Source organism: Vigna unguiculata, chromosome 1 (assembly GCF_037176805.1).
Source record: "Vigna unguiculata cultivar grain cowpea cultivar isolate G323 ecotype 2 chromosome 1, ASM3717680v1, whole genome shotgun sequence".
Lineage (NCBI taxonomy): Eukaryota > Viridiplantae > Streptophyta > Magnoliopsida > Fabales > Fabaceae > Vigna > Vigna unguiculata.
Window position 1 is genome coordinate 2,478,082 of NC_140792.1, and position 27,798 is coordinate 2,505,879.

Below are 27,798 nucleotides of genomic sequence, written 5' to 3' on the forward strand. Positions count from 1 at the left end.
AAATTATATATTTGTTATTGATTTTACATTTTCTGAAAATTAAAAAATGCGAACACACAGACGCGACAGCGGCTGTGTATTCGCTAGTATGCATAAGAGGAATAGATATTTATAACAATATATAAAGGGGATTTTTCTTTTTGTCCACATTTCAAAATATCAATTTTACTTTTTAAATATAATAATTTATTAAATTTTTAAAAATTAACCGTTACTTTTATATATTTTTGTAAAATCGACTATCTTTACTTTTTTTCTTCTTTATTTATCAATGGTTATTCTTTCATGTGTTCTGATATATTTTACTTTATTTTTAATAAATATAATTTTAGTTTATATATTAACTTAATAACATTACAATATTATCACCTACTGATATAATATCTTATATATTTAAAAAATTATATACATAACGCATGTATTAGTAGTGTTAAAGACTTTTAAAATATGTGGTTTTCGAATTGCTGGGTTGAAATATTATTTGACCTGAATATGTATAATTGAATATGCACAATTGAATACATAAATGGTTCTTGCGGGGAAAGCCAATGACAAAATTTAAAATAGAGAAATGATAATGAATATAAGGAAGAAAATTATCTCAATTAATTTTTAATAAATTAATATGTTTGTTTTGTATTAGAATTTACTTACATTGTTTGGTATAAATAATATTTTTTGTATTTTAAGTATGGTATATCAAGTTCAATAAAGGTGTGAATATCGGAGATTGGAAGACAATGAATTAAGAAGTCGTTGTCATCCAAACTTATTTCAAGTTCAATTAAATCTTAGTCAAAACAGGCAAAAGTTTAAGAAAAAATTAGATATTACAAGTGTAACTAGCATGAAAGTATGATACAATTATGAGAAACTGAATGTATTACTGATTGTTGATCTGGAACAATGATTTAAATTTCCCTCTTGCATATTATTTATTTTCTCTTTTTGATTTGATAAGTTGTTCTTGTTCATATTTTGTTTCGTACTTTTCATTTTGATTGTATCGCTTTGTACTTTCCATACTAATTGTATCTCTTAAGTTCCACCATTAATGTTTTTATATCTTCACTTTCATCTCTTTTCTTACATGTTCTTGAAATTAGGTTTCTAGTCTATAATTGTTTGACTTCTTTTATGGTCGAAGTGTACCTGTTTCTGCTCATGTCTCTTCTTTTCTATAATTGTTATGTCTTTGGTGACTCAGTCTAGATATGTCTGTTGTGCTTGATCTCACAAGTCCTTGCTTGGGGAGCATGTAAAGTCATTGTTAAAGGCTTATGTTAGCAATGTGAAATAGACAATAAATATTGTAATGATAAAATCATGTGTCATATCTCATGAATAGTGCCTTTTTTATACTATATGTAAGAGTTTTTCTCTTTCGTGGGTCTAGGTTTTGTAGGTGTATCTTGTTTTAGAATTTCCTTAGTTATGATTATTTGTCATAATCCTCTATTGATTATTCTTGATTGGTTCTACTAAGGTAACATTGTGTGTGTGAAAAGTCATGTTGCCTATGTTGGTCCTGGAGTCAAAGTCATCTAGTCTTCAGCCTCTTACACATTAGCCCCAAGCTCAAGGTTTTTTGGTCGAGAGTCTTTTATGCAAGGAAAGATTACATGTCTTGGTATATCATCCTGTCTTATATTGGTTTTGGAGCCAAGGTCATCTTATCCTCAACATTCTCTACAATTTATATTCTTCTTGTGGAATTATTTTTTAAATTATTAACTCAAGTTAGAATTATTAACTCAAGTTTATTAGAAGCTTTCATGATTTGAAGCAAATGGAGAGATTTAACTCTTTTTGAATTATATATTTCATATGTTAAATGTTTCCTTTGTGTATATGACTCTTACCATTTGATATCTAAACCAAGACCAAATTCTTACAGATTAAAAAATATCAAGTTGAATTGAATTTCATATTCTAATTTGAATTTTTTTTGTCAGAAACAATGTATTCCTTACAAAAGTGTGATTGTTATTCCTGTTGTTAAATCCACATGCATATTTAAATTTAAATTTCGTTGATAATTGTGTTTTTTGTTGATATTTTTTTTTTTTCGGTTTGTTGCCAATTTCATAATTGTGTTTTTATGTTGATAATTCCAAGTTGATCTTGATCATTAAATGATGTTGAGGTTTGAACTTTTGATTGGTGATGAAACTAGGTTTTAGGTTTTGACCCGTGTATACGCACATGTATTTTTTTTTAGATATTTATTTTAGAGTAGATGTTTTGTTATTATTCATTATTGTCTTGTTAGGTTTGTTTAGTAGTTTTTAGTTACTTTAGTACGGTTAGATTTGGTAAAACTAATAAAACAAATGTGAAACCCAAGGTGTCTTTTAAAGAATTAGAACAAAATATTCAATTGTACAGACCTTTGCTTTTTCAGATAAAAAAGTCTTCAATTTCATTTACTAAAACTCACTTTGAGAGCTTTAGACTGTTATGTAATATTGGTAGTATTTGTAGTTTTTAATAGATGGTGTTTGAAAACTGAAGTTGGTTAGATCATTGTATTGTGGTAAGGAAGATGTCGTCTTCTCTTAACCCAAGATATAATTTCAAGAATCTGTTCCAAAATTATGTCTGTCTACTACGTCCTAATGAGGTAAAGTAAATTTCATTTTGTGTCTTTCATTTTGATTTTTTTTTGTTTTATGTAATATGGTTGATGTTATTGTTTGTTTGTTTTGGATTTCGTAAGTGATAGTTCATAAAAATAATTTTTTGATGGATATGATTTATTTTTTTAAGTTTGATACAATATTTGTTATTTTTTTTGGAAAAGTTGGGTAATTTTTTGGATGCATGTGTACTTGTTTCAATGATATTTGTGTGCATGTGTGTGACAGGAGTTTCTTGATTTTGAAGAAGATTTTCTAGTTGAATGGGGAGACAAACTGTTAATGGGAACAAACTACTTTACAAATCCAATGGGAAACATTTTTAATCTAAAGTTTGAGGAATCGTTGATTAGGAACAGATTATTTTGCATATCATCTGATTTCATTGAGTTTTATGATCTGGATGACATGCATTATATTTGTACTTTGTCATGTGGAGATCGATATTTTTGATTAAGGATTTTTAATATAGGATGAGATGAAACCGAATATCCCGGGATCGCAAATGTTGTTGTTTCAGAGGAAGATTTAGTGTGGTCTAGGTTTTTCTCTTCTCTTAGGGTGAAATTATGTCCCTCAAATGTTAGGTTTCCATATTTTTGTTGTTATTTTATTCAGATTACTTTTATTTGTTTTCATGAATCTAAATTGTTTTGGTATTGTGAAAATAGACTATCATTCGGCTGGATGCATATGTTTACATTTTTGGTAGAAGAAAGTTGTTTATGGTGAGGATATGGAATTGATTGATCCTTGTTTAAAAATGTTTAAGTTTGAGTTTGATGTAAAATCGAGTGGCAAAATTGATTTAAGTGGTCTAGTGAAAAATAAGGTTAAGTATTGTAATTTGAAGAATGAAGTGTACTTGCATTTGAACTATGTTTCAAAGAATGTGTTCTTGTATAGGGTATTTTCTTTAGAAGGTACAAAGTTGGATTATACTGCAGGTTTGGTATGTTCTTTTGGTGCTGCAAATGTTTCTATAAATATTGTTGACCATCTGGGTGATCTTTCATTCATTAAACAATTAAGTTATTATGATGTTGAAGGATCCTCAATGGTATTTGTCTGTGCTTTTTGCATTCATGAATTGTGATTTTGTCTTTGTGTTAGATTGTGAATTTTGTAAGTTAATAGAGTTAATTTGAATTTGAATACCTTAACTCGTCATTTGTTGGTAATGCACTAACCAAGACACGGAAGAATTACATGCTATGTAATGGGGATTCAGCATATTGGCCATGTATCATTAGATGGTCTCGTAGAAGTTGAACTGAATGTTATCTCAGCTATGGATGGAAAAGATTCATGAAGGATAATGCCTTAGTTTGTGGTGATTTCATAAAGATGGAAGTTGACAAAGACCATGGAAATATAATCAATGTTCTGAAAGTTTAGAATATTTTAATTATTGTGTTCATGGAAAACATATGTGGTTGTTTTGTGGGGAATGTATTATTCTAATGTTTGTTTGTATTTTGTTAGACTTATGGCAATTATCGTAGTATTTTTAGTATATCCCATACAATGCAGTATTTATCGCTATGAATATTATATTTGCATACCTTGTTTAATTTACTATGAATTTTTCATTCTAGATTTGTCTTTATTATTTTATGTTGGTTTCACTATCATGTTACTTACATTTGCTTAAGATGTAACATAATTTGATGAATAATTCAAGTATTATACTTTCCATTATAAATGACATATTTTTGAATATTCAAAATATAATAAGTTTTTCGTAGTAATGAAATAAATATCAGTTATTATTTTATAAAAGTAATTTTTTACTAAAAGATTTTGCAAGAGTGGTACATTAATCAAATTTTTCGACACATTATGATGAATATGTTTGATCTTTATATTTCTTTAGAACAGTTTAAAAGAAGGTGAATATATTTTAATAAATGAAAAATGTTGATTATTAACATATAGGTACAACTATAATTGTAAGTATAAATGGATTATTTTATTGTAAGAAGAATACATGATGTAGTTGCAGAAATTGTTATACCAATATCATTTGTTAAGATGTAAATATAAGTTGGTCATGTTGTTGTTGTTGAATCTTAAGTATGTGGTGTTTAATGGTGAGTTGGACAAAATACAATTTTCTAACGGGAGGTCCAGTGAAATAGAAGATGTATATTGAATATTTGTACGTGTATAACTTATTGGTGACTGTATTAATGGTAATATTGTCAATATTGAATTTATGGTGGTGTATATAGAAATATATTATGTGTCATTAGGGTCAAAAATGTAATCTTTATTGTCATTGTGTTGGTTGGTCTTGTTTTAAATAATAAGGATGCTTCATTGATTTGTGTTGAAATATTATATAATGTGACGGTGTTTCATTGATTTATTGATTTATCTTGTGTTTGGACAAAGCATTTCAACAATTGAAATGCATTGTATTTGAATTACTTGCAATTAAATTTTCTTCATTCTCTAAATAACTTGTTTGGATAAAGAAATTAAAATGTCTTACATTTCAATTTTTTGTTTGGATAAAACAATTGAATTTCTTATGAGATAAAATTTCATTTTAACAATATTTATGTTAGGCTTAATTATGTTTTGAGTTCATGATAAATTTGGAAATAGGTTTGACGACCTAGATGGGTCAGGTGGACCCGACAACCTAGTCGAGCCGGTCTGACCCAACGACCTAGACAGGCGGGCCGGTCGGGAAACCCAAACAAGCTGGACTAGTCCAATGGCCCATACGGGTCGGTCGTGCTCGTCAAGTATGTAGATCCGGCCCCACTTGGTCTGACCCGACTAGGTCGTCAGGCCAGTCAATATAGCTTGGGTCGTCGAGCCGGTCGTGCCTGTCTAGGTCGTCCGGTCGTTGGGCTCGTCTAGGTCATCAGACCCATTTAGGTCGTCAAGTTCGTTTAGGTCGTCAGTCCTATCTAAGAAGTCGAGTCAGTCAGGCTTGTTGGGTCGACGAGCCACTCAGGTTCGTCTGGGTTGTCAAGCTAGTCGGGCACGTACGGGTCATTGGGTCCGTCTGGGTTGTCGAGTCGGTCAGGCCTGTACAGGTCGTTGGGTCGGACGGGCCAATTCGGGTTGTTAGGCCAGTCTGGCCTGTACGGGTCGTTGGGCCTGCTTAACACGTCTAGATCATTGGTCTCGCCGACACTTCATAGTCATTTGGCTTGTCGACACTTCATTGTCATTTGGCTCGCCCGACCTGTGTGGGTTGTCGGGCCTGCCCAACCGGTTTGGGTCATCGGGCTCGCCTAATCCATCTTGGTCGTCAGACTCATCTTGGTCGTCCACCTATTTTGAGGGTATTTGAATTTCTACTAATTTAGCTAATTGAAATACTTCAAAACAAAAATGCTTGCATTTTAAATACTTTTTAATTTCTCTATCCAAAGAAAACATTTCATTATAAAGAAATCTAAATTCTTCAAAAAACGGAATTGTAACGTCCCATTTAATTATTAAGCGAAATTAAAAGAAACGTCACACAAAATAGTAATGTAGAGTAGCCTTGGGGTCCTTAACACAACCCCTACAAACTGGGCACACCACGATGCCAACGGAAACCAGATAAAAGTCTAACAAAATGAGAGTAGAATAGTAAAGCATAGAGCAATACATGGGCCATAGCCCTAAAGAAAACCCCTGAAGAAAAATAAACATAAAGTCCAGCCCATATGGCTAAGTAGCGGAATCGCCATTTCCTTGCTGACCGCGGGAACCTCGCCCATATGCTCCAATCAATTAAATTGATGATCATCGCAAGAAAGAAGAGCCACATACAAGACAACCATACAACAAACCGGGTAAGCTAGAGCCAACAACATTTTCATCATACAGTCAAATATACTTTTACCATCCAATATCCATACAACAACTAAGCATGTTATGACTTTTCAATCAATACACTATGACTCGACTCGACTCATCCGGATACGTATAACCTGGTCAGATTCAGTGGATGCTCGCACTTGTGGTGGATACCTCTGCTCACCCCCAAGCTATGTGTTACAAGTGTTACAATGAATCAATTTCCCTCACCACAAGGTTAGCCCTTAATGAATTTCAGGCCTCCTGCTACTCTTACCACAGGAGTCGGTCCGCTCTAGATGAGACTAACGGACTCCTTAGAGTGTCAGGATGCAACCTGTAAGACCTGAGAAAATTAAATAGTTATTTAATTAATTATTTAATTAGGACGGGTAATGAGAACATTTAAAGCAATAAATATGAGGAGCTATGACGTGGAAAAGTACTAGCTCAAGTGGTTAAGAGTACTTTGGTTGTGTGTGAGGGCTTGGGTTCGAGTCCTATGTGTGTCACTTGGATGTTATTAAATTAAGCATTTTTAGGTAATTATATATTGAATGCGTGGTGTCATGATAAACTCTTAGAATTGTAGGAGTTATCATGAAATCTGGATTGGTTGAATGGTTTGATCTTGGTTGGGTATGTGCATGAGTGTGGGTTTAAACCTTGGTGAGAACTAAATAATTCCTTTTTGCCAAATTTTTTCTTGGGCATGAATGTGGAAGGGTTAGAAACTTAGCAGCCAAGGGAGAGGTAACCTAAGGGCTGGAAAACAGAGAGTTAATTAAGCATTTGGTTAGCCTTTGTATCATTTTTATTTAAAATTCGTGTAAGCCACTAAAGGAGCAATTAAGGGAGAGAGATAGTGAGAGGGAGGGTTAAAAGAGAAGAAAATAGCATTGAGGGTTCGTGGTAATCATAAGCAAAGGCTTTTCCCGAGAATTGGGGAGAGGTAACCTAAGGGCTGGAAAACAAAGAGTTAATTAAGCATTTGGTTAGCCTTTGTATCATTTTTATTTAAAATTCGTGTAAGCCACTAAAGGAGCAATTAAGGGAGAGAGATAGTGAGAGGGAGGGTTAAAAGAGAAGAAAATAGCATTGAGGGTTCGTGGTAATCATAAGCAAAGGCTTTTCCCGAGAATTGGGACTGATAGAGTAAGGTAGTGAGGCTGAAAACGCAAAGGGTGGAGTGGAAAGCAAGGGCTAGGGAGGTTTGGTGAAGGGATAAGCACACCTACTCGAATTTAGCAAGGAATCCAGGTAAGGGGAGTTGTTTTTAATTGTTTTGACTCGTGTTAACTGTACTGTGATTGAACGAATTGAATTGGATGAGTTTCTGTGCCTAATTATGCAGTTTGTTTTACATTTCTGGGTTCTTGCCCAGAAATCGCCTGGCGGGCATGAAGGTGCCGCTAGGCGGCACATTAGAAATCACTGTGGTTCTGGGTTCGCTATTGAACTGCCTGGCGGTGAGGCCGAACCGCCAGGCGATACATGGGGATAGGGCACTATTTCATTGTGGTTCTGGGTAAATTGAGATGTATAGAGTCCCAAAATGATTTTGTGTTGGTATGATTGCGAACTTATTGTTTTTATGGGTTTTGTGTTTGCCTGCAAATTTTACTGTGAGGGTATAATTGAGTGAATTACATTTAAACCTAGGAGTTCCATTAATAATCTGGTCTAGGGTTCATGATAGAGGAGGTTCATAGAAATTGGGATTTGGAGCTGATAAAAATAGTGAAAAGAAAAGGCTAATGAGTCGTTGGATATTCTTAAGTTTTGAACCTGGACTGAATTGATGGGGAGTTGGGGGAATTCGTGAGTGCAGCAGAGAGATAGAACCAGAATCTGATACGCCGCCTGGCGGTTTACAACTTGCCGCCAGGCGATGACTGTAGCAGTGGCACAGTCTATGAGTTGAGAAGTGGAGGATGGAAGGGGAACATAGGGAGTGTGCGGTACTAGATAATTATTAATGAAACTATAAGGGACGATATAAGTATGTTACTGAATTGTAGGAACTAGAATACGTGTGAAGGTATGAGCATAATATGGTGTGGGGGTAGGAAAGTTAAAGGTTAAATAGAGGAAATAATGGTCCTAATGTAGAGTTTCAGGGTTAAAATGTATAGCTTGGGTGATGGTGTTTAACTGGAATAGGAGGTGATGTGTCTTAAGGAAGTGAGGTAATAGTTAAGATTGTGTAACAAGGATTGAATGCTAATGTATAGGCGTTGTAGTACTGTTGTAGTGTGAAACAGGTACGCAAGGTGCTAAATGTTATGGTATGAGTGGTCTCATTTTTGGGATGGGTCATTAGTTATGGATAGAGGAAATGGGAAGAAATCCTATGTCTTGTGCGGATTAGGGAAGGGCAATTCATAGGTAATGGGTTCACTAGTGGAGTACCAAGGAGGCGAGAATACGAAGTAAATTGATTGGGGTATGGTTGGGTAGTTTGCATAAAGTCATGATGAATGAGAAAAATGATGCTTGTGGTGGTGTTCTAGTTTGGGAACGAATTAGTGAGAGTGCCAAAACCAGCTGCAGAGTGCTTTTGGTATGGCGCCTGGCGGCCCACTGATAACCGCCAGGCGATAGACTTAGCGTGAGAGAATACTGCACCGTGGGGCGCCTGGCGGCACGATGTGCTCCGCCAGGCGGTGACGAGAAAACAGTAGGTCTGGGAGGACGCTGACGCCTGGCAGTGAGTGAATACCGCCAGGCGGTCTGGAACAGTTTCGCCTGGCGGCGTGTGGGCCGAGCCAGGCGGAAATGCTGTTGTTCTTTGCTTTCTGTTGTGTTGTTTTTAACTGACAATGATGCTTTGCTTGGATCGGGAGATGTTGTGCCATGAGCGGGTAGGTTCATGGATGGTGTTTGACATGTGATGATATGAACGGGGAGGTTCATATTCAGTTACTCTCACGTGGGCATACGAGCGAGGTAGGTTCGTATGTTTCGTACTCATGTTGAGAGATGCCACGTGCGGGGAGGTACGGAGGCTGGTGGATCACATGTGTTGGACTACGGGTGGGCAGGTCCGTAGAGTAGGACTACGAGCGGGGAGGTTCGTAGAGGCAGGACCACGAGCGGGTAGGTTCGTGTGAGCATCAGATTCCCGAGTCCAAGGTTAACCAATTGTATGATTTGAAGACTGACAAGTCTTGGGGTTAAGGTCTTGGCCAAGAATTATATATAATGAATAAAATGGGTATATGATTTATCTTGTGTTATATGCTTGTTATTTTATTTTCTCAGCTCACCCTTTCTGTTTGTGTGTGGCGATGATCGTGTAATTCGTTACACGGGAGCAGATGTTGATACAGGTGGTGCTGAGGATGTTCAGATGGCGGAGTGAGGGCTAGCCTGGGATTAGAGCTAGGATTTTCTCCTACATGTATTATTTTAAGTTTTTATTATGAACACGAATAATGGGAACTTGTAACCATTGACTAATTATGATATAAGTTTTGGCGCGCTATTTTGATAAATTGAAATTTTCCCGCGTTGGGATTTTTATCGAGATGACTATTAATGTAATTATTTCTTTTAATATTTATTTTTAAGTAATATTCCCTAGGGATGTTACACAACCTTACCTTGAATCCTTACCTAGTTATACAGATGGGGCACCACCAGGGACACCTACTAACAGGGGCCATGGAATTACATCCCGACCACTGAAGCGCGACCCTGAAAGTCTCACCTAGAGACTTCAAGGAATTACGCACTGACACCGACCAAACATAATCACACAGCCAAATAACATTCATCATGCATGTATACGTTCGTCATCCCAACCTTTAAAACCAACGCCTTTCATGTTCCAGACCCAACTCATTTCCACTCATCATAAACCATCCATGCATAAGGATTCCCAACTCATCTCGTTATCATGTCTCTTTAATACCAACCATATCATGCTCATTTCATGCCAATGATTTATTCAAGTTTGTCATTCATAAATTCATACACCCTCTCACACATTCATATTATACCTTACATGCCATTATACAATAATTCCATCAATTTCATACCAAACACAAAAGAGAAAAGGAGTAACCACTCAACCAGCGCATACCCTCGCCCAAACTCGTCGCTCAGGCCAAGGGGTCTCGCTCAGGCGAGAAGGACTCTCGCTCAGGCGAATTCCCATTCGCCTAGGCGAGAGTTCGATAACACAAACAGAAACAAATACGCCAGCTCGCTTAGGCGAGCTCACCTCGCCTGAGCGAGATAGACCCTCGCTCAAAAATCAGATCCACCCGCCTGGGCGACAACTCGCGCAGAAGGTCTAGGCGAGCCTTCGTCAGACTCGCTTAGGCGAGCCCGACTCGCCTGGGCGAGATTAACAATTCTCACATTGATTCGCCTGCAACCGATGTGTTTTTCCAAACCAACAAATCATGCAAAGAACTCCACGTATCAAAACAGTGATTTATCCATACAAACAAGCTCAAGAACAGTCCACAAACAATATAAGTTGAAACCCTAACTTCCCATATCTGGAAAAGGGCTAAGAGCGGGGTGCATCTCCAACAGCGGAACGCGAAACTCCAAAGGCAGATTACTGAGCTGCGGGACAGATGCGGAAGAGTATACGTAAGCCTACGACGAACCCCTACTGGAAGTACAAACATGAAAGCGGAAGGAAAAGAAGACCTGAGGTGTAGAGCACTTACATGAGGCTAGGAAACGTAACTGAGCTCACTGGTTCAAGATTAGGAGTAAACCCTAGCAGAGGAAAAATACCAGCCGCTCTAAGGATTGTGAAAGTTCTGTGTTACGAAAATGAGCACAAGGTTAGGGTTGGTAGGTTAGGTCTGACCCTTCCTCTTTGGGCCAGCCTTTAGGCCCATAAGATTGGGGCATCCCTTAAAATAAAAGGGACAGAATGAAACGGGCCTTACAGGAATTGCTTCACTAAAATACCTCATCCAAACACACCATTACCTTGTGTTTGGATGGAGCATTTCAACAATGCTTAGAAATTGAAATGTTTTGTATTTGAATTGCTTGCAATTAAATTCCATTCTTTTTTAAATAATTTGTTTGGATAAGGAAATTAAAATACCTTACATTTCAATTTCTTGTTTGGAAAAAAAAATTGAATTTATTGTGAGATAAAATTTAATTTTAACAATATTTATTTTATGCTTAATTATGTTTTGAGTTCATGATAAATTTGGAAACCCGACGATCAAGAAGGGCTCGACGACACGAACGGGCTCTACGACTCAGACGGGTCGGACGACCCGGAAAGGCACGACGACCCAGACAGGCCCGACGACCCAGACGGGCCAACGATCTGGACGGGTTCGATGACCCGGATAGGCCTTCCAAACCGTCGGGTCCGTCCGGGTCATTAGGCCCTTTTGGATCGTCGGGCTTGACGGTTTGGAAGTGCCCATCCGGGTTGACGGGCTCGTCCAGGTTATTGAACCCGTCCGGTTCGTCGGGCTCAACGGTTTGGAAGGGCTCGTCCAGGTCGTTGGGCCCGTCCAGGTCATCAAACTCGTCCGGGTCATCGAGTCCGTCTGGATCGTCGGGCCCGTTTGGGTCGTTAGACCCGTCTGGATTGTTAGGCCCGTCGGATCATTGGTCTTGTTCGAATAGTTTGTCTCGTCCGAGTCGTCGAGCTATTTTGGGTTGTCGGACCCGTCTAGGTCAACAGACCCGTTCGGGTTGTCGAGCCCTCTGGATCATCAAGCCCATTCGGGTCGTTGGACCCGTCTTGATCGTCACACGCGTTTGGGTCGTCGGGTCCGTCTAGGTCATCGGGTTCGTCTAGGTCGTCGGGCCTGTCTAGATTAGTGAGCCCATTCGGGTCATCGGACCCGTCTGGATTGTTGACCCTGTTTGTGTCATCGGGCCAACCCTATTAGTTTGTGTCATTGGGTTGGCCCGACCTAGCTAGGTCTTTGGGTCGATCGGGCATGCCTAAGTCATTTGGGTCATGCATGCCTAAGTCGTTCGGGGTCATCGAGTCTGCCCGCACATCTAGGTCGTCCGTCCTGCCTGACTCGTGTGCATTGTTAAGTCCGCCTGACCTGGTTGGGTCATCAGGCCCGCTTGGCCCGTCTTGGTCGTCGGGCCCACCCGACCCGTCTTGGTCGTCAAACCTGCCCGATCCGTCTTGGTTGTCGAGCCCGTTTGACAACTCTACCAGAGAGTCTAGAATGTGAGGTTGAGTGAGAAGAATTTCAAATTCCACCTATTTTTAGGGTATTTGAATTTGTACTAATTTAGCTAATTGAAATTCTTCAAAAAAATGCTTACATTTGAAATGCCTTTTAATTTCTATATCCAAACAAAGCATTTCACTACAAAGAAATCTAAATTTTTCAAAAAAATGAATTGCTTCATTAAAATATTTTATCCAAACACACTCTTAGAGTGTTTGTAGTTGTTTATAGCTTTTAACTAAGTCATTTGTACATTTACTTCTTTTGTAGTTTTCAACTTTCTTCTATTTTAATTGTTTGAACATATATTGTTAAAGAAGATAGTTAATTTTTAATTTCATTTTATTTGTATTGAATGACTAAAAATATAGAGATTAAATGTTAGATATTTTATGTTGAACCATATAAAAATGTTGTGCTTAATTTTAGAACTCAATTATTATAACCTACTTTGTTTGTTTGAAAAACAAAGGAAATTAAATAAAAATAAGGAAGTTAGTCATATTTGTTCTAATCTTAGAGACAATATTGGTTCTAACAATGTAGTAGTCTTAATCTTCTTGTTATGGGTGACTGAGAATTAAGTTTTAACATTTCATGCTATAGTAGTATTAATTTTAAAGGGTTTTTCTATCTCTACATTATAGTTTTGTCTTTTATCTCTATTCCTTTTTGTTTTATGTTGAGTATTACATTATACGAATGTTTAATATTTTAAAACACCAAAATTAATGTTCATGTTGAGACTTTTCAACTGGTATAAAATTCTGAAATACAAAAAATATAAAATTTAAAAATTCAAAATTCATTTTTTAATTAAATAAAGCTTAAATACCTTTTTCGTCCTTATTTTCGTAGTATTTGTTGCGGATGGTTCTCATTTTGACAAAATGTTTAGAATGGTCCTCATTTTTACCGAATGTTTAAAATGATCCTCATTTTTGCAATTCATGTTTTATTTGGTCATTTTCTGTGACGCCGTTTAAATCAATAACAGAACATTGTACAAGTCACACCGTTTCACACTGTTTGTATTACATTACATTACTTTTTGTTTTGTTTACTTGAGGTCTAGACGGTTCTTTTTGTGTAAAGTTATAATGAGGTGACCTAAATGGTGTTTGTAAAAGCTTCTTAACATTTTGAAAATAGTTCATTTGAAAACAAGTTTTAATGCAGTTATGAAAATGAGCATACAAAAGTGTAAGAACAACTTTTTTATATTGATCTAGTTTATCTCTATGTGAGACCAACACTTGTGTTCAACATGAAGCAATTAACTACTTTCTATAGGTCGAGAACAAGGATTCTACTTAACTAAAATTGACAATAACAAAGACAAAAACAAGTACAATCAAGAGAAATTACCAGTGGAAGTTTGTAGCTGCAGTATTACAATAGCATCCATGCACAAGTCTACCACAGAAAAGTAATCAAATTTCTGTGCTCCAATTAATCATAACTTGGTAAACCAGACTCATAAGTTGTTTTGGTTATACCATATTACCAAGATTCGTAGCATTCAGATGAAGCTGTTATAGAGTTTGAGCTAATAATCAAACAAATGGTACAGAAATAGAAAACTATGGTCTTGTTTGCATAAACTCTGCTATAAATACTTTTAACATAAGAAAATAAAAAGGTAACATACATTAAGTTTCTCTCACTTAAAATCAATTTACAGACATTAACTTTTATACAAGTTCTCTTATCTAACTTCCTCAAAGTTATGGAAAAAGGTTATATTCAATTTGCTTTTATCTTCTTCTACTATGAGTGATTATGGATACAGCCAAACAAAGAGTATATGCACATGTTGATGTGGCAAGGAGTTTTAACACATGTTGATAGTTCACTAATTCTCAAAGTGTAATCAGACAAGTTTCTTCATAAACAAACGTGTAAATTAACCAACATGATATAGATCAGATAGAAGACATTGCATTCATGAAAGCAAACCAAACAGAGATAGGGATCTTCAAAATATCTATAGAAAAATCATAGGCAGTACTTCAGAAGAAACCAAAATGGAAGATCTTATTTGATGTCTAGTTCTAACAATGCTAACAGTGACACTAAAATAATGAAACAGTTCTTTTGTTCACTCTGTAATGCTTTTTTTTTCTCTAACTACTCTTTTCCCCTTCAATTTTCTTTTCTTTCTTTTTGGATGTGGCCTGAGAATACAGGAAGGTCCCAAGAATTGCAATGGCAGAACCAAGGCCATTAAGAGGTCGAACAGGGTTCCTGAACACCAAAACCGTAGATACAATCACCACCACTCTTTTCATTGTGTTTCCCACAGAGAAACTCAATGGACTAATTTCATCAAGTGCTTGGTACGATGATTGGTTATAAAGATGGTAGAAAACCCCAGATAACAGCACCCAGAAATAAAATGTGGATGGTTTGCCAATAGCTTCAATGGCCTTGTAATAGCCAGGGATCCACTGAGACCCTTCAACAAAAACAGCCACTGGAAAAAGGTAGAGGAATGAAAGAATAGTAATCCAACCATACAAGTTTAAGCCATCAACTTCCTTGAAATTCTGCAAACTTTTCTTGGAGTAGATGTTCCTCAACACAAAACCAACATTGCTGATAAGGGCACCCCACAATCCTTGTACATTGAAAGACACCTCGGTAACAGCAGCTAAAGAACAACCAAGCACAATGGGTAGAATGGAGAGCCAAACCTGAATGGGGTACTTATCACCGAGGACGGAAGAAAATATGACAGAGAAAACCGGTTCTGCAGATTTGATGACATGGGTGAAGGACACAGCCACCTTGGAGAATGACACACACGCTGAAATGTGGCCTATTGTGTGGAACAAAGCGGGTCCGAGGAGAGCAACGATGAAGGGTTTCGAGATTTTGGGACAAGGTTGGAGCTTGGAGGACCAAAGCACCAGCATCCAAATGGACCCAACCAAGAGCTGAAAAGAAGCAAGAAGCCATGGGAAAGGGAATATGTTCAACACCTTCTTGTTGTAAATGTTGAACACGATGTTTTGGAAGTACCATAGCCCAAACACCAGAGCAAGTTTGAGATTCTTCGATTTGGGGGCAACATTTTCTCCTCCTCCGGGATTGGTTTCAGACGCAGCCTTAACGATTTGAAGGCTGGGTTTTGACGAGGGTTGAAGGAATCCGTTGAAAGATCTTACCTTTGAGATTGCATGTTGGATCTGAGATGTTGGGGCGAAAGAAAGTTTGGAACTTTGAAGAGGATTGGGTCTGTGTTGGGTCTGAAACCTTGTGAGAAGATTTGGTTTGAGATGCGGAGATGCATTGAGGAAGAAATGGGGTTTGGGTTTGGTGAAAGTGAGAGGGGATGATGATGATGGAACAACATTTGAAGACAGCATTTTTTTTTTATCTGTGGCTGTTCTTGATCTCAGACACAAGAACAATGAAAAAGAGAACTGAAAAACTGATTCTGAATTGAAAAGGTCGCAAAAAGAACAGATTTGGAGCTTTAAAAGCTTCCAGATCAATGGAGTCCTTTTAAGAGCAGAAGAGGAACTGTGAAGTATAAACAGCACAGACCAACCCCTTCCACAAAACCTAGTACACACGAAGGGCAAATGTTCGTGAAGTCTCGCACGTTGGAACACTGTTTTTCGACCGTTGGATTTTGCATTTTCAAATCAATGGCTACATTTTTATCTTTTCTCTTACATGTTTTACAGTTTCACAGCTATTTTTTTATTCCCATGTCTTCTATTTTCGCGTCATTCCCTCTGTTAGAAACCACGCATTCCAAGAAAAACAGATAAATAAATGATTTTGTGTTCTGTTAATAACACAATAAATGTGTTATAAATAGTTGACAACTACTCTTATTATATCACTCACTGTGTTAGAGTGAAGATACTAACATCCTTCATTTAAATGTTATTTTAATTTGGAAAACAAATGTTTTATTTAGGTGGAAGGTAACTAGAAAATAAGAAGAAAAAAAAAATAGAGAAAGAGAATAGAATTCGACATTGTCATGATTAAAAGAGGAAAAAAAAGTATTTGATGGATGTAATAAAGTAAAAAGATTAAAATAATTTAATAATATAATAAATGAGTATGTATTAAAATTAAAAGATAACTTAAAAATAATTTAATGTAAAAATTAATTGTGTAAAAATATAAATTAAATTAAAATAAATTTTAATTAAAGTGAAATTGTAAAATCAATCTAAACAAAAAATATTTTAGAGTAATGACATTAAAATAGAAAATTTATTTTAAATTTAACAAATAAAAAACATTTAAAATACATTATTTCATGAAGTAAAAATTTGAAATTATTTAAATTAATAAAAATATTTTTATTTTAATTAATATTTTATTATAATTATTCTATACACGACATACATGTACACACGCATACATATACAAATATAGACAGCAAAAGTACAAACTTGAAGAGTTAGTCTTGTGATTACGAACACTTCTTTTATCTTTTAACAATTTTGAAAAGTTAGACATTTATGTGTTCAAAAAATAATATATATGTTTTATTTTATCGTTTTCTCATAATTTGTAGATATGTTTTTTTTTCATCTCCTTTTTATTACTCGAGTACTTAATTTTTTTTATTATTATTATAGATTGATTGTTGGTGTGAGTTTATGTAACTAATATTGCCAGAACTAATAATATCAAAGGAAAGAAAGAGCTTCTTCAAAGAAGAATACAAATAATCTTGTTTACAATAGACATAGGCTAAAGCATACTATTAATAAATAATTAGCAAGTTGTGTTCCTTTAAAGTTCAACCATTAAATACCTAAAAGATAATTAAATCAAAGAGGGTCAAAATTATTCTAAACTAGCTTATTACACCCACCACCATTGCCAAGGTTAAAATCCTAAATTTGGAAGAAGTATAAAACTATTGTACAAACAAAATCATTAATAGTATCACAACATCTTTGCATTCTCTACCGCAAGTTTTTCTTTGTTGTTTTTCTAAGCAAAATTCATCATATAACATGTGAGGGACGATTTGGAAATGAAAAATTAATAAGTTTTTGATAACATCAACCCGTAAGCTTGTTGTCAAAGACCCACATGTTTCTAACAATTGACTCAATTGACTTTTCTTTCAGTAGCTTAATAATTTTGAGACATTGTTTATATGAAAGTGTTCAAGTTTTTATTGCACGACTTGTAACCAATTTTGGTGGTCTAGTTCTTTGTAGACAACTTAAAGATCTCTTAATAGATTATCTTCTAGCTTTTGCACATTTTTGTTTATTGACTTTTACTTTTCAGCTGGATTGTTTATCGTAGGTATAAACCCTCTCTTACAATTCTCTTAAGGATGCTTCTTCTTTCTTATTGCTTCGATTAATCTACTAGTTAGAAAAATAAAACATTGTCCAACTCTAATGATCTCTTATTTGGCTTATGATCATTGAATCTAATATAAATTTCCTTTTCAATTCTCATTGTTTTTGAGTTATAATCTTCGTAGGCTTTTCATGTTTAAGGTTTATAAACATAATTCCTTTATTACTTTTAGAGATAAACTCTCAAAGGCTACCTTTTGTCTTTAGAGCTAGGAGTACTTAGAAAGTTGAATTAGAATTTCAAAGAGTTCTAACTAAACATCTCTTACAATGACTCATTTTTCTTCTCTACTACATTTGTTTTGGTGTAATGTTTGTGGAGTTGAAAAGTTGTGTTGAAATTTATAATAATTGTTGAGAGCGTTTGTGTATGAACTATCTCCCATGATCTCTTGAAATCGAGGTAATGTGTAAGTCTTTCTCATTTTTTACTTTCTTGCAAGATTTTACAAATAACTTTAAAAGTTTTATCCTTTTAGGCGAGAAATATTGTCCATGTCCATTTAGTGTAATCTTTGATCACTAGTTTAGTCTTGTTCCTCATGATGTAACCTTCTTCATTAAGATTGTTGTGAAAAAACGCACTAGGTTTCGACATCTAACTAGTCATTTTGCAACTCAATATCGTTCTTTTGAAATTATTCAAGTTTTTCTTGCATTACTTGCACTAAATTTAAATTATTATTGCTTTGTAGGCAACCTTTACTCTAAGTGAGATATGAAAGTTAAATTCTCTTGGAAGGTACATCTCATTCTTACTTGCTTAGTAGAATTTTCTAATGGATGAACTCTCATCATTTAAGCATTTATGTTGGTTGTCTCTTATAATTGAGCTAACTATCTAATGTAAATTCAAATGCTTTTGTTACATGTTTGATGGTGGAGAGTTCTTGTTTCTTCTTGCTATAATCAATTTACAAGTTATAAAAGTATTGTAAACTTTAATATTATCAATTCAATTCCTGTCATCTATCCTATAGTTAAAGACTCTATTAGCTTCTATGTTTGAAAGTATAAAGGAATGTTCATTGAGTAAAACTTATCCTTAATGTTTAAACTTAGAAGTGCTTGAAAGTTGAATTAGAATTGAACATGATTCTAACCATCTCTTTGCAATGACCTATTTTTTCTTTGTATTTCATTATTTTGTTGTGATGTTAATCGAAAAATTGTGTTGAATTTTATAACTTGTCGCAAACGTTTACATACAAACTTCTTTCATATTAAAACAATATATTAGTCTTTCTCATTTTGCACTTTCTTACAAAATTTATAAAAAGAGTTTAAATTTTTTGGTAAAGTAATATCACCTGTATTTATTTAGTATAATTGTCTACATTATATCTTTTACCATTAACAAACACAATTCTTTTTTTTTTTCTATATAGATTTAAATGTATATACTCAATATATTTTTCAAAAGAAACCATGTTCTTATTGAAAGATCTAGTTACAGTTGAGTTCTTTGTTTTCACGTCTGAATAACTTAACCGTTTTCTCTTTCCTCACTCTTTCTCCTTCAAGCTCATCGTCAATGGCGGACTGGTCTGAACTTCCGAAGGACCTTCTCAACCTAATCTCTCAACGCCTTCAAAGCCCTCTCTACCTTCTCCGTTTCCGATCCGTTTGTTCTTCTTGGCGTTCTTCTTCTTCTTCATCTTCTTCTTCTTCTTCTCCTTTTCCCTTCTCTCACTCCATCACTCTCACCCCCACCTTCTCCCTCTACCACCGCTCCCTCCTCCTCCTCACGCCACCCTCCACCGCCCCCAATTGCCGCCCCTGGCTCGTTAAAATTTCCCACGACCCACGCGCCCGCACCGCGCGTCTATTCCATACGCTTTCCCGCTCCCAGCCAAAACGACCGCGTTTCGCGCTCGACCTCCTCCGCCTCCACGTTCTCGACCTTGGCTGCGAGTTCCGCCTCTCCAGCGCCTGCCCCTCCACGGAATCCCTCTACGACGAGAAGCTCGTCCTGCTCTCCGCCGGAAATGACGGCTTTGCCCTCCTCACCATCCACATCTCCGGCAAGCTCGCCCTCTTCCGCCGCAGCGACTCGGGCTGGACCATCATCCCCGACATGCCGACCCCCTACGACGACGTCTGCGCCTTCCGCGGCACCTTCTACGCCGTCGACGGCAACGGCCGTACAGTCACCGTGGGGCTCGACGCCTCGCTCCGCGTTGTCACGGAGCGCGTCTTCGGCGGGGACAAGAAGTTTCTGGTGGAGTGCAACGGCGCGCTGATGCTGGTGGACCTGTACTTGTTCGCGGACTACGAAAATTTGGACGAGGAGGATGTTGGTGTCATTGGGTGGGAGAGGACGGTGAGGTTTGATGTGTTTAGGCTCGATGAGGAGGTGGGGAGGTGGGTGGAGGTGGCGAGTTTGGGGGAGTGGGTTCTGTTCTTGGGAGATGATTGTGCGTTTTCTGCTTCTGCAAAGGATTTGGGGGTTGAGAGAGGGAACTACGTGGTGTTTAGAGATGATGGGTTGGGTGCTGTCAGGGTTGCTAATGGAGTTGGGGTTTTTGATTTGGATGATGGAAGGATTTCGCCCTTGTCTCAGTGTCCTGGCTTTTCTGAGCTATTCTGGCCGCCCCCGGTTTGGGTCAGAACCCATTGATGCTTCGCGAGGTGTGTATGAATGTATGTATATGTGTATGCTGATTTGGTAGATGATTTTTATGTGTTTTCATGCTGAATTGTGCTATTAATGTCTATTTCCATTGGTATGTATTTGTGCATTGTATGTGTATGTGTATGAGAATTTCAAGTGTTCTCATTGGTGAGTTGTTCTATGAATATACATTTCCATTGGTATGTGTGTGTGAACGTACGTGTATGTGAATACTGATTTGGCAGAAGCTTTTCAAGTGTTTTCATGGTGAATTGTGTTGTTCTATGAATATCTATTCCGATTGGTGTGTATATGAATATGTGTGTGCTGATTTGGTAGAAAGGTTTTCATGGTGAATTGTGCTATAAATATCTATTTCCCTTGGTTAGTGCATGTTTGGTTTTCGGTTGGGAAGATGATTCTTGGACACCCCTTGAGATAGATGGGAAGACAAAAGATATAAGGAATTGATATGATTGAAGATCTGATGTTAGAAGAAGTGAGGTGGAGAGAGAAATAAGAGGTATTTATGGCGTTGTTTGTAATTTCTGAGTGTTGGGAGGTTCCAATGTATGTTCAGAACGTAAAACGGAAAAGCATCTTTCTTTGGTTTTCAGTTGGAGTCCTGATATTAAACTGATTTTGGCTTTGAAACTCAGTTTGAAAAAATAGAAGTAAAGAGAGAGTTGCTTTTGCAAACTCAGTTTGCTAAATGAAGTTCATTCAAACTTAAGTTTACAAAATTTAGGGTGTTAATTTATCGTAAGGCACCATATTTTTCATTATTGTTTGGTTGCATTGGGTGTTAATAGAGTCACAATTAGAATAGGGACTTTATTGTTTGGATAATGGTCGGATTGGGCCCTTGTTGAAGTGTCTGTGGAGGGTTTTCCGAGGTGTTCTGGCCACCGCCAGATTGATTCAGGTTGACACTTCATGCTTGGTATGCTGATTTGGTTGTTCTCAAGGTGAATTATGCATGAATATCTAATTTCATTGCTTAGTGCATGTTTGGTTTTCACTTGGAGACCCCAATGTGCAATCAAAATGTATGATCTCTTATTTAGTTTACAGTTTGATTTGATTGTAAATTGAGGTTTCTCTATTTTGTCTAGAAACTCAGTTTGAAAAAGAAGCAAAGGGAGAGATGCTTTTACAACTCAGTTTGCAAAATGAAGTTCATTCAAACTTAAGTTTAGAAACTTAATCCAAGCACAGCCTTAGTGTGTGTTTTAATTTATTAGAGGACACCTACAAAACCACTTGTTCTGGATTTTTAAACTTGGTAACTGGAGTATTACTTTGTTGTTAATTGACGCATGTGCTAAGGTTTGGTGTATATAATGAAGGTTGATTAATGAAGTTTTAGATTAGGACTATAGGTTTCTTATGTGTAGTGAAGAAGTATAGGTATTTTTGACATGGATCTTTTTTATTACGAGAGTTTCACTCGGTAATATGGCATATCTATAAAGTGGAGTAACACATTAGAGCACTGCACAAGCAGCTTCATGTGGCTTTCATTCCAGATGAAGTACTGTTGGTCAATCTTGAATGAGAACAGGCTAGCTGCTTTAAAATGGTTTTTGGTGTAAAGCTTGGTTATCAGCAATACATGTCACCGCTGGGGCTAGTTTGAGACCATACTTGAATGGTATTTTCCCTGTTGACTGATGTTTCTAGAAGACCTTTAGAAGAGGAGATCATAAAAGGATTTGCATATGTTATTACTGCTAACAATGAAAGTGAACACTATTCCTTTGTGAATCCTCTCCACATTATTATTCTGTTTTTGTGATTTTAGTGATGCTGAAGATATTGTGCATTATTTAATTTTGAAAGTTAGCTTCTATGAATAATGGTGCATAGTTTATGGATTTTGCAGGAAACTTCAAAATTTAAAAAGAATGTCCTACTTGTATAAATTATAATAGTTCATTTTTCTTGCTGCCTGGTATGTTAACCCCTTGAGGTGTCAATCATTGTATGCCATTGTTCATTACTGTTTAGTTATTTTGGTACATGTTCACCTACAGATACAGGCTCTTTTGTTCATTGTTTTAATCTTGCCCCAAGTTGAAGACTGCAGGGAAATGTTCTAAAAATGGAGACTTTTCACCTACACTTTTATTCTTTTAAGTAGCAGAGAAATTGTCCTAGTTGGGTTAGGTGGCTTCTGTAAATGTTTCTTTATTTGACTTTGAGAATAATAAAGATTTGAATAGGATGGTATTGCTAAAATGCCTTATATGATGAATGCAGGATGAGCTAGAAAAGCAACATTTATGAAGATTGTGTCCCCAGTAATCACCATCTAACCTCGGTAAAGCAACATTCACGAGTACCCCATTGTAAATTGAATAAAGAGTGAGATGCTTCTATAATTCTTTTACATATTGAAATAATTCATTGCTAAAATCCATAAATTCATTGTCTTGTGTACATACAAGGTTCAACAGCCCAAACTTATACCCTCAGCACTTGTGGAGACGAGACATCTCACTCCAAACTGCTTTCCATCTTTGCAAATAATTTTCTTGGAATGTCGAGACTAGTCTTTTTCATCCTAGTGGACATTTTCTGTAAAGTTTCTTTCATTTTTTTTTTCAATATGCAAGTAGTGAATTTAATAAGAATTGACAATTCCTTTCCACATCCGTTCTTCCTTTAAATGCCAAAGGAGTAGGAAGAAAGAAAGAGGAAAGTCTTAGAATGTGTTTGGCTGAATCAATTTTTCAAAGCAGAAATAAAAATTAGTTGTTTCTTATTTAACACGAATTTTTTTAATTGATTTTGGAAACTAAATAGGTACTGATTCTGCATTAGAAAATTAATTTTAATCAATTTTACATTAATTTAATGCAGAACCAAACACGTACATAGATGTTTATGATCATGACTTCATTGCATTTTAGCATTTGAGTGTTTAAGACTGCACTATTGAACCCTCTCTGTGTAAGAGAGCATTTGATATTGCTGCTGAACCTTTTTTGGCTTCTCTCCATAACCCTTTCATCACTCTCCAATTCACCGTTTTATGCTATTTTTTAAACCATATGTTCATTTCATGTCATTCTCAACTCAAACATTTCATGCTTTGTGATGTTAAAATTTTTTAAGTATACTCAATATATTAAGAGAAGGAACACGTTTTAAAATATTGCAATAACTGATGTTATATTGCCTAAATAAAACATCTGATTAAAGAAAAAATTATGCTATGATGAGAGAAATTGATCATAAAATTGTTTTAATTATTGAAGGTAATAACCAATGTAGTCGCTTGCAAAATTTGTTTAAAATTAAGTAACACTGCTTGATAAAACTTATATTAATACAAGCACATGTTACATTTGATTAAGAAAAAAACAATTTTTTCAATTAGAGAAAATAATGATATATGTAAACGCTTTAAATATATAATAATATAATACTAATTTTAGTGACCTTATCAACGGAGTGTGTAGAATGTTAAAATATATGTAACGTTGTAACAAATGTATAAAAATTTTAAACATTAACGCATTGTGATGCTTTTAATACCAATTTCATGCTTCTATCTTATCTCCTCATTAGTCAGAAATATTAGAAAACAGGCTATTTAGAATCTATATATGTTAGTTTTGAGTGTAAGCAAAAATATTATAAACACTTATCTTTACACAACCTTCTACTCTTAAGTGTACCAAAAACACTACCAATTAGGTCAACAAAATACACACATTTCTCCAATCTCAACCGCAAACTAAAACATACAGGATAAAGTTTCTATTTGTACAATAGGAAATTCAAAAACAAATTAACCTATTTTTTGAATTACACAAACCTACTTATTGTTACTTAATAGATGAACAATGATTCGATTTATATCAAAATATGAACAAATAAATTAATATTTATTATCTTGGTGAAAAAAAATGATTATGGTGGAAGTCCTGCATTAATCAAAAAGATAATATTAATTTTATATTTGTACACAATCAAAGATAAAATTCCTGGTAGAAACATTAGTGGAAGTTGTTGCATAAGATCTTATGAGTTAAAGCAACTCAAATACCATTTACAGAAGGCACAAAACCAGATGGCTCACTATGCAAACTGGTTTAGAAGAGTTTCTGAAATTCCCAAGCTTTTTACACCTTGCCAGATATGAAATTGTGACTAGCTCCACTATCTATCAAGATCACAATTTCTTGATACTGCTGTTTTCCTTTCAGCTCCATAGTTTGTGGTTGTGCCTTGCCACCTGCTGAACATACTGACAGATGCATCCCTTGTCAAACCATCTCCACTATCTTTCCTAGATTCTAGTTATGAAGTACCAGGACCCAACAGTTTCACTGTTAAAAGGTATAAGTAAGAAGTCGCTCCCAAGGCTCAAACAAAACCTTCACAGATCACACACAATCATAAATAAGAGAACAAATCCACAAGTATTTATTTAAAAAGTATTACAATATTGTTACCTGACCAGAAACCTCGGTCAGGGATGTATAATCATTTGCCTGTTTTCATGAAAAAGATAAAAATGGAAAATTTCAGCATCTATTCATGCCATCATTTGCAAAAGACTGAAATATTCAGACTGTTTCAAGGTCCAAATTGAGGGGAGGGGGAGGGAGTAGCAGGTGCCCCCTTAATATGGAAGATCAACCCAAACTCTGAATGAGGTGTAGAATTAAACAAGTAAAATCAGCATTTCTATCTCATTTCTAAATTCAATATAAAATTCAACATCTTACCAAAATGTTAGTATTCCCTGATTCATATTCAAATTCAAGCTTCTCATCATCACTTTGTGCATAAATGGATTGCAAGGTAAATCGTGTCACCGGTATTCCATTTGGTCGATGGTGTTCATCCATCACAATCTATCAATATATCAACAGACACATAAAGGATTTGTTTTAAGAGAAGCAGAGGAATAAATAGTCAATTGTCATACAAAAAATTATCAGTTTTCTTTTCTAGTTTGAATATAACTTAATATCAATTGAGTGGGGAAATTGGATTGGCAACCTTTGCTAATATCAAGCAGTTATGTTGCACATTGGTTGCAGTCTAAAATATACTTTTGTACGACTCTCAACTCAACATATTTGTACTTCTGTTGACAATGCTCTTACTGAACAAAATTTTGACAAAAAATACTTTGCATCCCCAACAGATCAAGCAAATTCTGGTTGAATTAGCAACCCTTGCTAATAGCTTTTATACACCATTTGTTGAGTTCTTACATTCAAATGTCAAAGCATAATAAAATTAATCATGAAATGGCATCAATCAGAATCAAATACAGAACAAAAAAGGGCAAAAATATTTCAACAACTTTATTCTTGAATTTTATTTTGTACATCAAAGAAAAGAAGTTTCACTAATTTGTATGAGGAAAATGGGTTTGCCAACTCATCGATATTAAAAGGAATCTACAACGAGAATGGGTTTAGCAAACACAGATAAAGACAAGCATACTGTTTCTCAAGAATATACTGTCTCCTACAAGGGGAAGAAAGGAAGAAAGTACCAGCAGACCACATCACGGAAATCAATTCTTACTGTTGCTCTTATACAATGCAAACTTATGACCAGAGGCAGCAGAGAACAATGGACGTGACCTCCTTCATAAGGCATTTTATCATCAAAGTCCCTTACGAATGCCAGTCAACTGGTTCACAAGATCTTTCTCTCCAGATTCTATTAGGATATCGATTGCACCATCTTTGTACGGAGGTTTAAGCGAAACTGATTTCTTAAGCATTATCTTGGCCAGCTTTGTGGCCTCCGTCAGGTGGCTTCTTTGACAAAGGCCAACTAAAAGAATAGAATAAATACCAGAGTCAATGGCAGACAAACATCCCTTGTTCTCAATTGCTTCAAGCAAGTAGAATCCATCCAATACCTGGTCCTTCATACAGAGCTCCTTTAGCAAAAGGCTAGATGCCAAAGTATCAGGTCTGGCATCACCAGAAAGCATTTCCATGAAGAGCTTCATTCCTTCGTCCAGCTTTTCAATCCTTATCAATGAAATCACAAGTGAACTGCAACAATCACCATAAGAAACACCATGTTCGACCACAAACTTATCAATCAACTTGTAAGCTTCTTCCACACGACCCTCAACACAAAGGCTATCAACCAAAGTAAAGACAGTAACATGGTTTGCATGGCACCCCGAAGCTTTCATTCTATCCAGAATATCCAATGCTTCCGCCCACTGACCTCTCTTACAGAAACTTTGAATCACAGATGTATAAGTAACAACATTTGGACTGCAATCCCCACCTTTCTCCATTTCATCCAACAACTCCAATGCCATTTCCATAGATCCAGACCTACACAAGCCGTCTAAAATGGCTGATAAAAGGACCAAATTGGGTGAACATCTATGTACTCTCATAACCTTAAGCAAAGAATAAGCATGCTCTGGACGACCCGCATCACAGAATCCCTCCACCATTGCCATGTACGTAATAAGATCAGGGTAAAGACTGTTCAAACTCATCTCCCCGGTCAACTTCTCAGCCGTTTCAATGTCGCCATTCCTGCAACACAGCCTAATAACCACATTATACATCACCGTGTCAGCACGGATGTTGAAACTCTGCTCCATCTTCCTCAACACCCACAATGCCACTTCAGCTAGTTGAGCTTCTTTGCACAGCTTCAGAACCTCCCTGAACATGTTGACATTGACTAAACACCCTTCGGCCTCATAAGACAGAACGACATCACGAATAATTTGGGGATTTTGCTGAATCCCTAGCAATTTGCAGCTTTGTTGTACATGTAAGCACTGTGCCTGTACCCAGATTGAAATCCAGCCCAAACGAAAAAACTGACGCCCAATAGAGGTTGCTTGGGATGACATGAGTTGAGGACTTCAATGACACATTGAGAATCGAGTTTAGGCTTAACGGTGGAGATGGGTACGGAGGGTATCGGCCATGCCCACCATGCCCATTCGGTGGGTGGAGAAAAGAAGGGTTTTGAGGGCGTGGCAGCGCGGGAAAAGCCGAAAATTTTCAAATTGGGGCATAGGGTCGGTGGATGACAACGCAAAAAAGACAGAACCACGAAGGTTGCGTCAAACAAAAAGAACAAGGTCGTGCCTGTGTCTGTAAGAACGAGTTGAGTTGGTTCCTTCTTTCTTCTCACACTGCTTCCAAATCCAATGATTTCCTCTAACATCC

General features: G+C 36.2%; 3 protein-coding genes across 12 annotated transcripts; 1 reads left to right on the top strand and 2 right to left on the bottom strand.

Annotated features, from left to right (window-relative positions):
* Positions 1-14,561: 14,561 nt before the first annotated feature.
* On the bottom strand, positions 14,562-16,211 carry LOC114177958 (Nucleotide/sugar transporter family protein). The gene has a single exon (XM_028063619.2). It carries the CDS (start codon positions 16,009-16,011, stop codon positions 14,767-14,769), a length of 1,245 nt encoding a protein of 414 aa, XP_027919420.2. The 5' UTR covers positions 16,012-16,211; the 3' UTR covers positions 14,562-14,766.
* A 3,202-nt stretch (positions 16,212-19,413) lies between these two features.
* Positions 19,414-23,380, top strand: LOC114166405 (F-box protein SKIP23-like). 10 transcript variants are annotated; one of them, XR_014984170.1, is made up of 4 exons: positions 19,414-20,625; positions 20,998-21,131; positions 22,871-22,975; positions 23,059-23,380. XR_014984170.1 is itself a non-coding variant. In XM_028051409.2 (2 exons), the coding sequence occupies exon 1, from the start codon at positions 19,529-19,531 to the stop codon at positions 20,612-20,614; it is 1,086 nt and encodes a 361-aa protein (XP_027907210.2). In that variant the 5' UTR covers positions 19,414-19,528; the 3' UTR covers positions 20,615-20,625; positions 22,645-22,849. The 10 variants fall into 10 exon arrangements, 2 of the variants coding, with proteins under 2 accessions (XP_027907210.2, XP_085521682.1); XR_014984176.1 differs by having other exon boundaries at positions 22,871-22,931; XR_014984169.1 differs by lacking the exon at positions 20,998-21,131 and having other exon boundaries at positions 19,414-20,637.
* A 1,168-nt stretch (positions 23,381-24,548) lies between these two features.
* LOC114184360 (pentatricopeptide repeat-containing protein At5g47360-like) lies at positions 24,549-27,786 on the bottom strand. Its single transcript, XM_028071677.2, is given in 6 exon segments — positions 24,549-24,996; positions 25,075-25,113; positions 25,351-25,479; positions 26,133-27,382; positions 27,385-27,524; positions 27,526-27,786. Coding segments are annotated over 3 exon segments (1,395 nt in total). The 5' UTR covers positions 27,645-27,786; the 3' UTR covers positions 24,549-24,996; positions 25,075-25,113; positions 25,351-25,479; positions 26,133-26,246.
* Between the last annotated feature and the right edge of the window lie 12 nt (positions 27,787-27,798).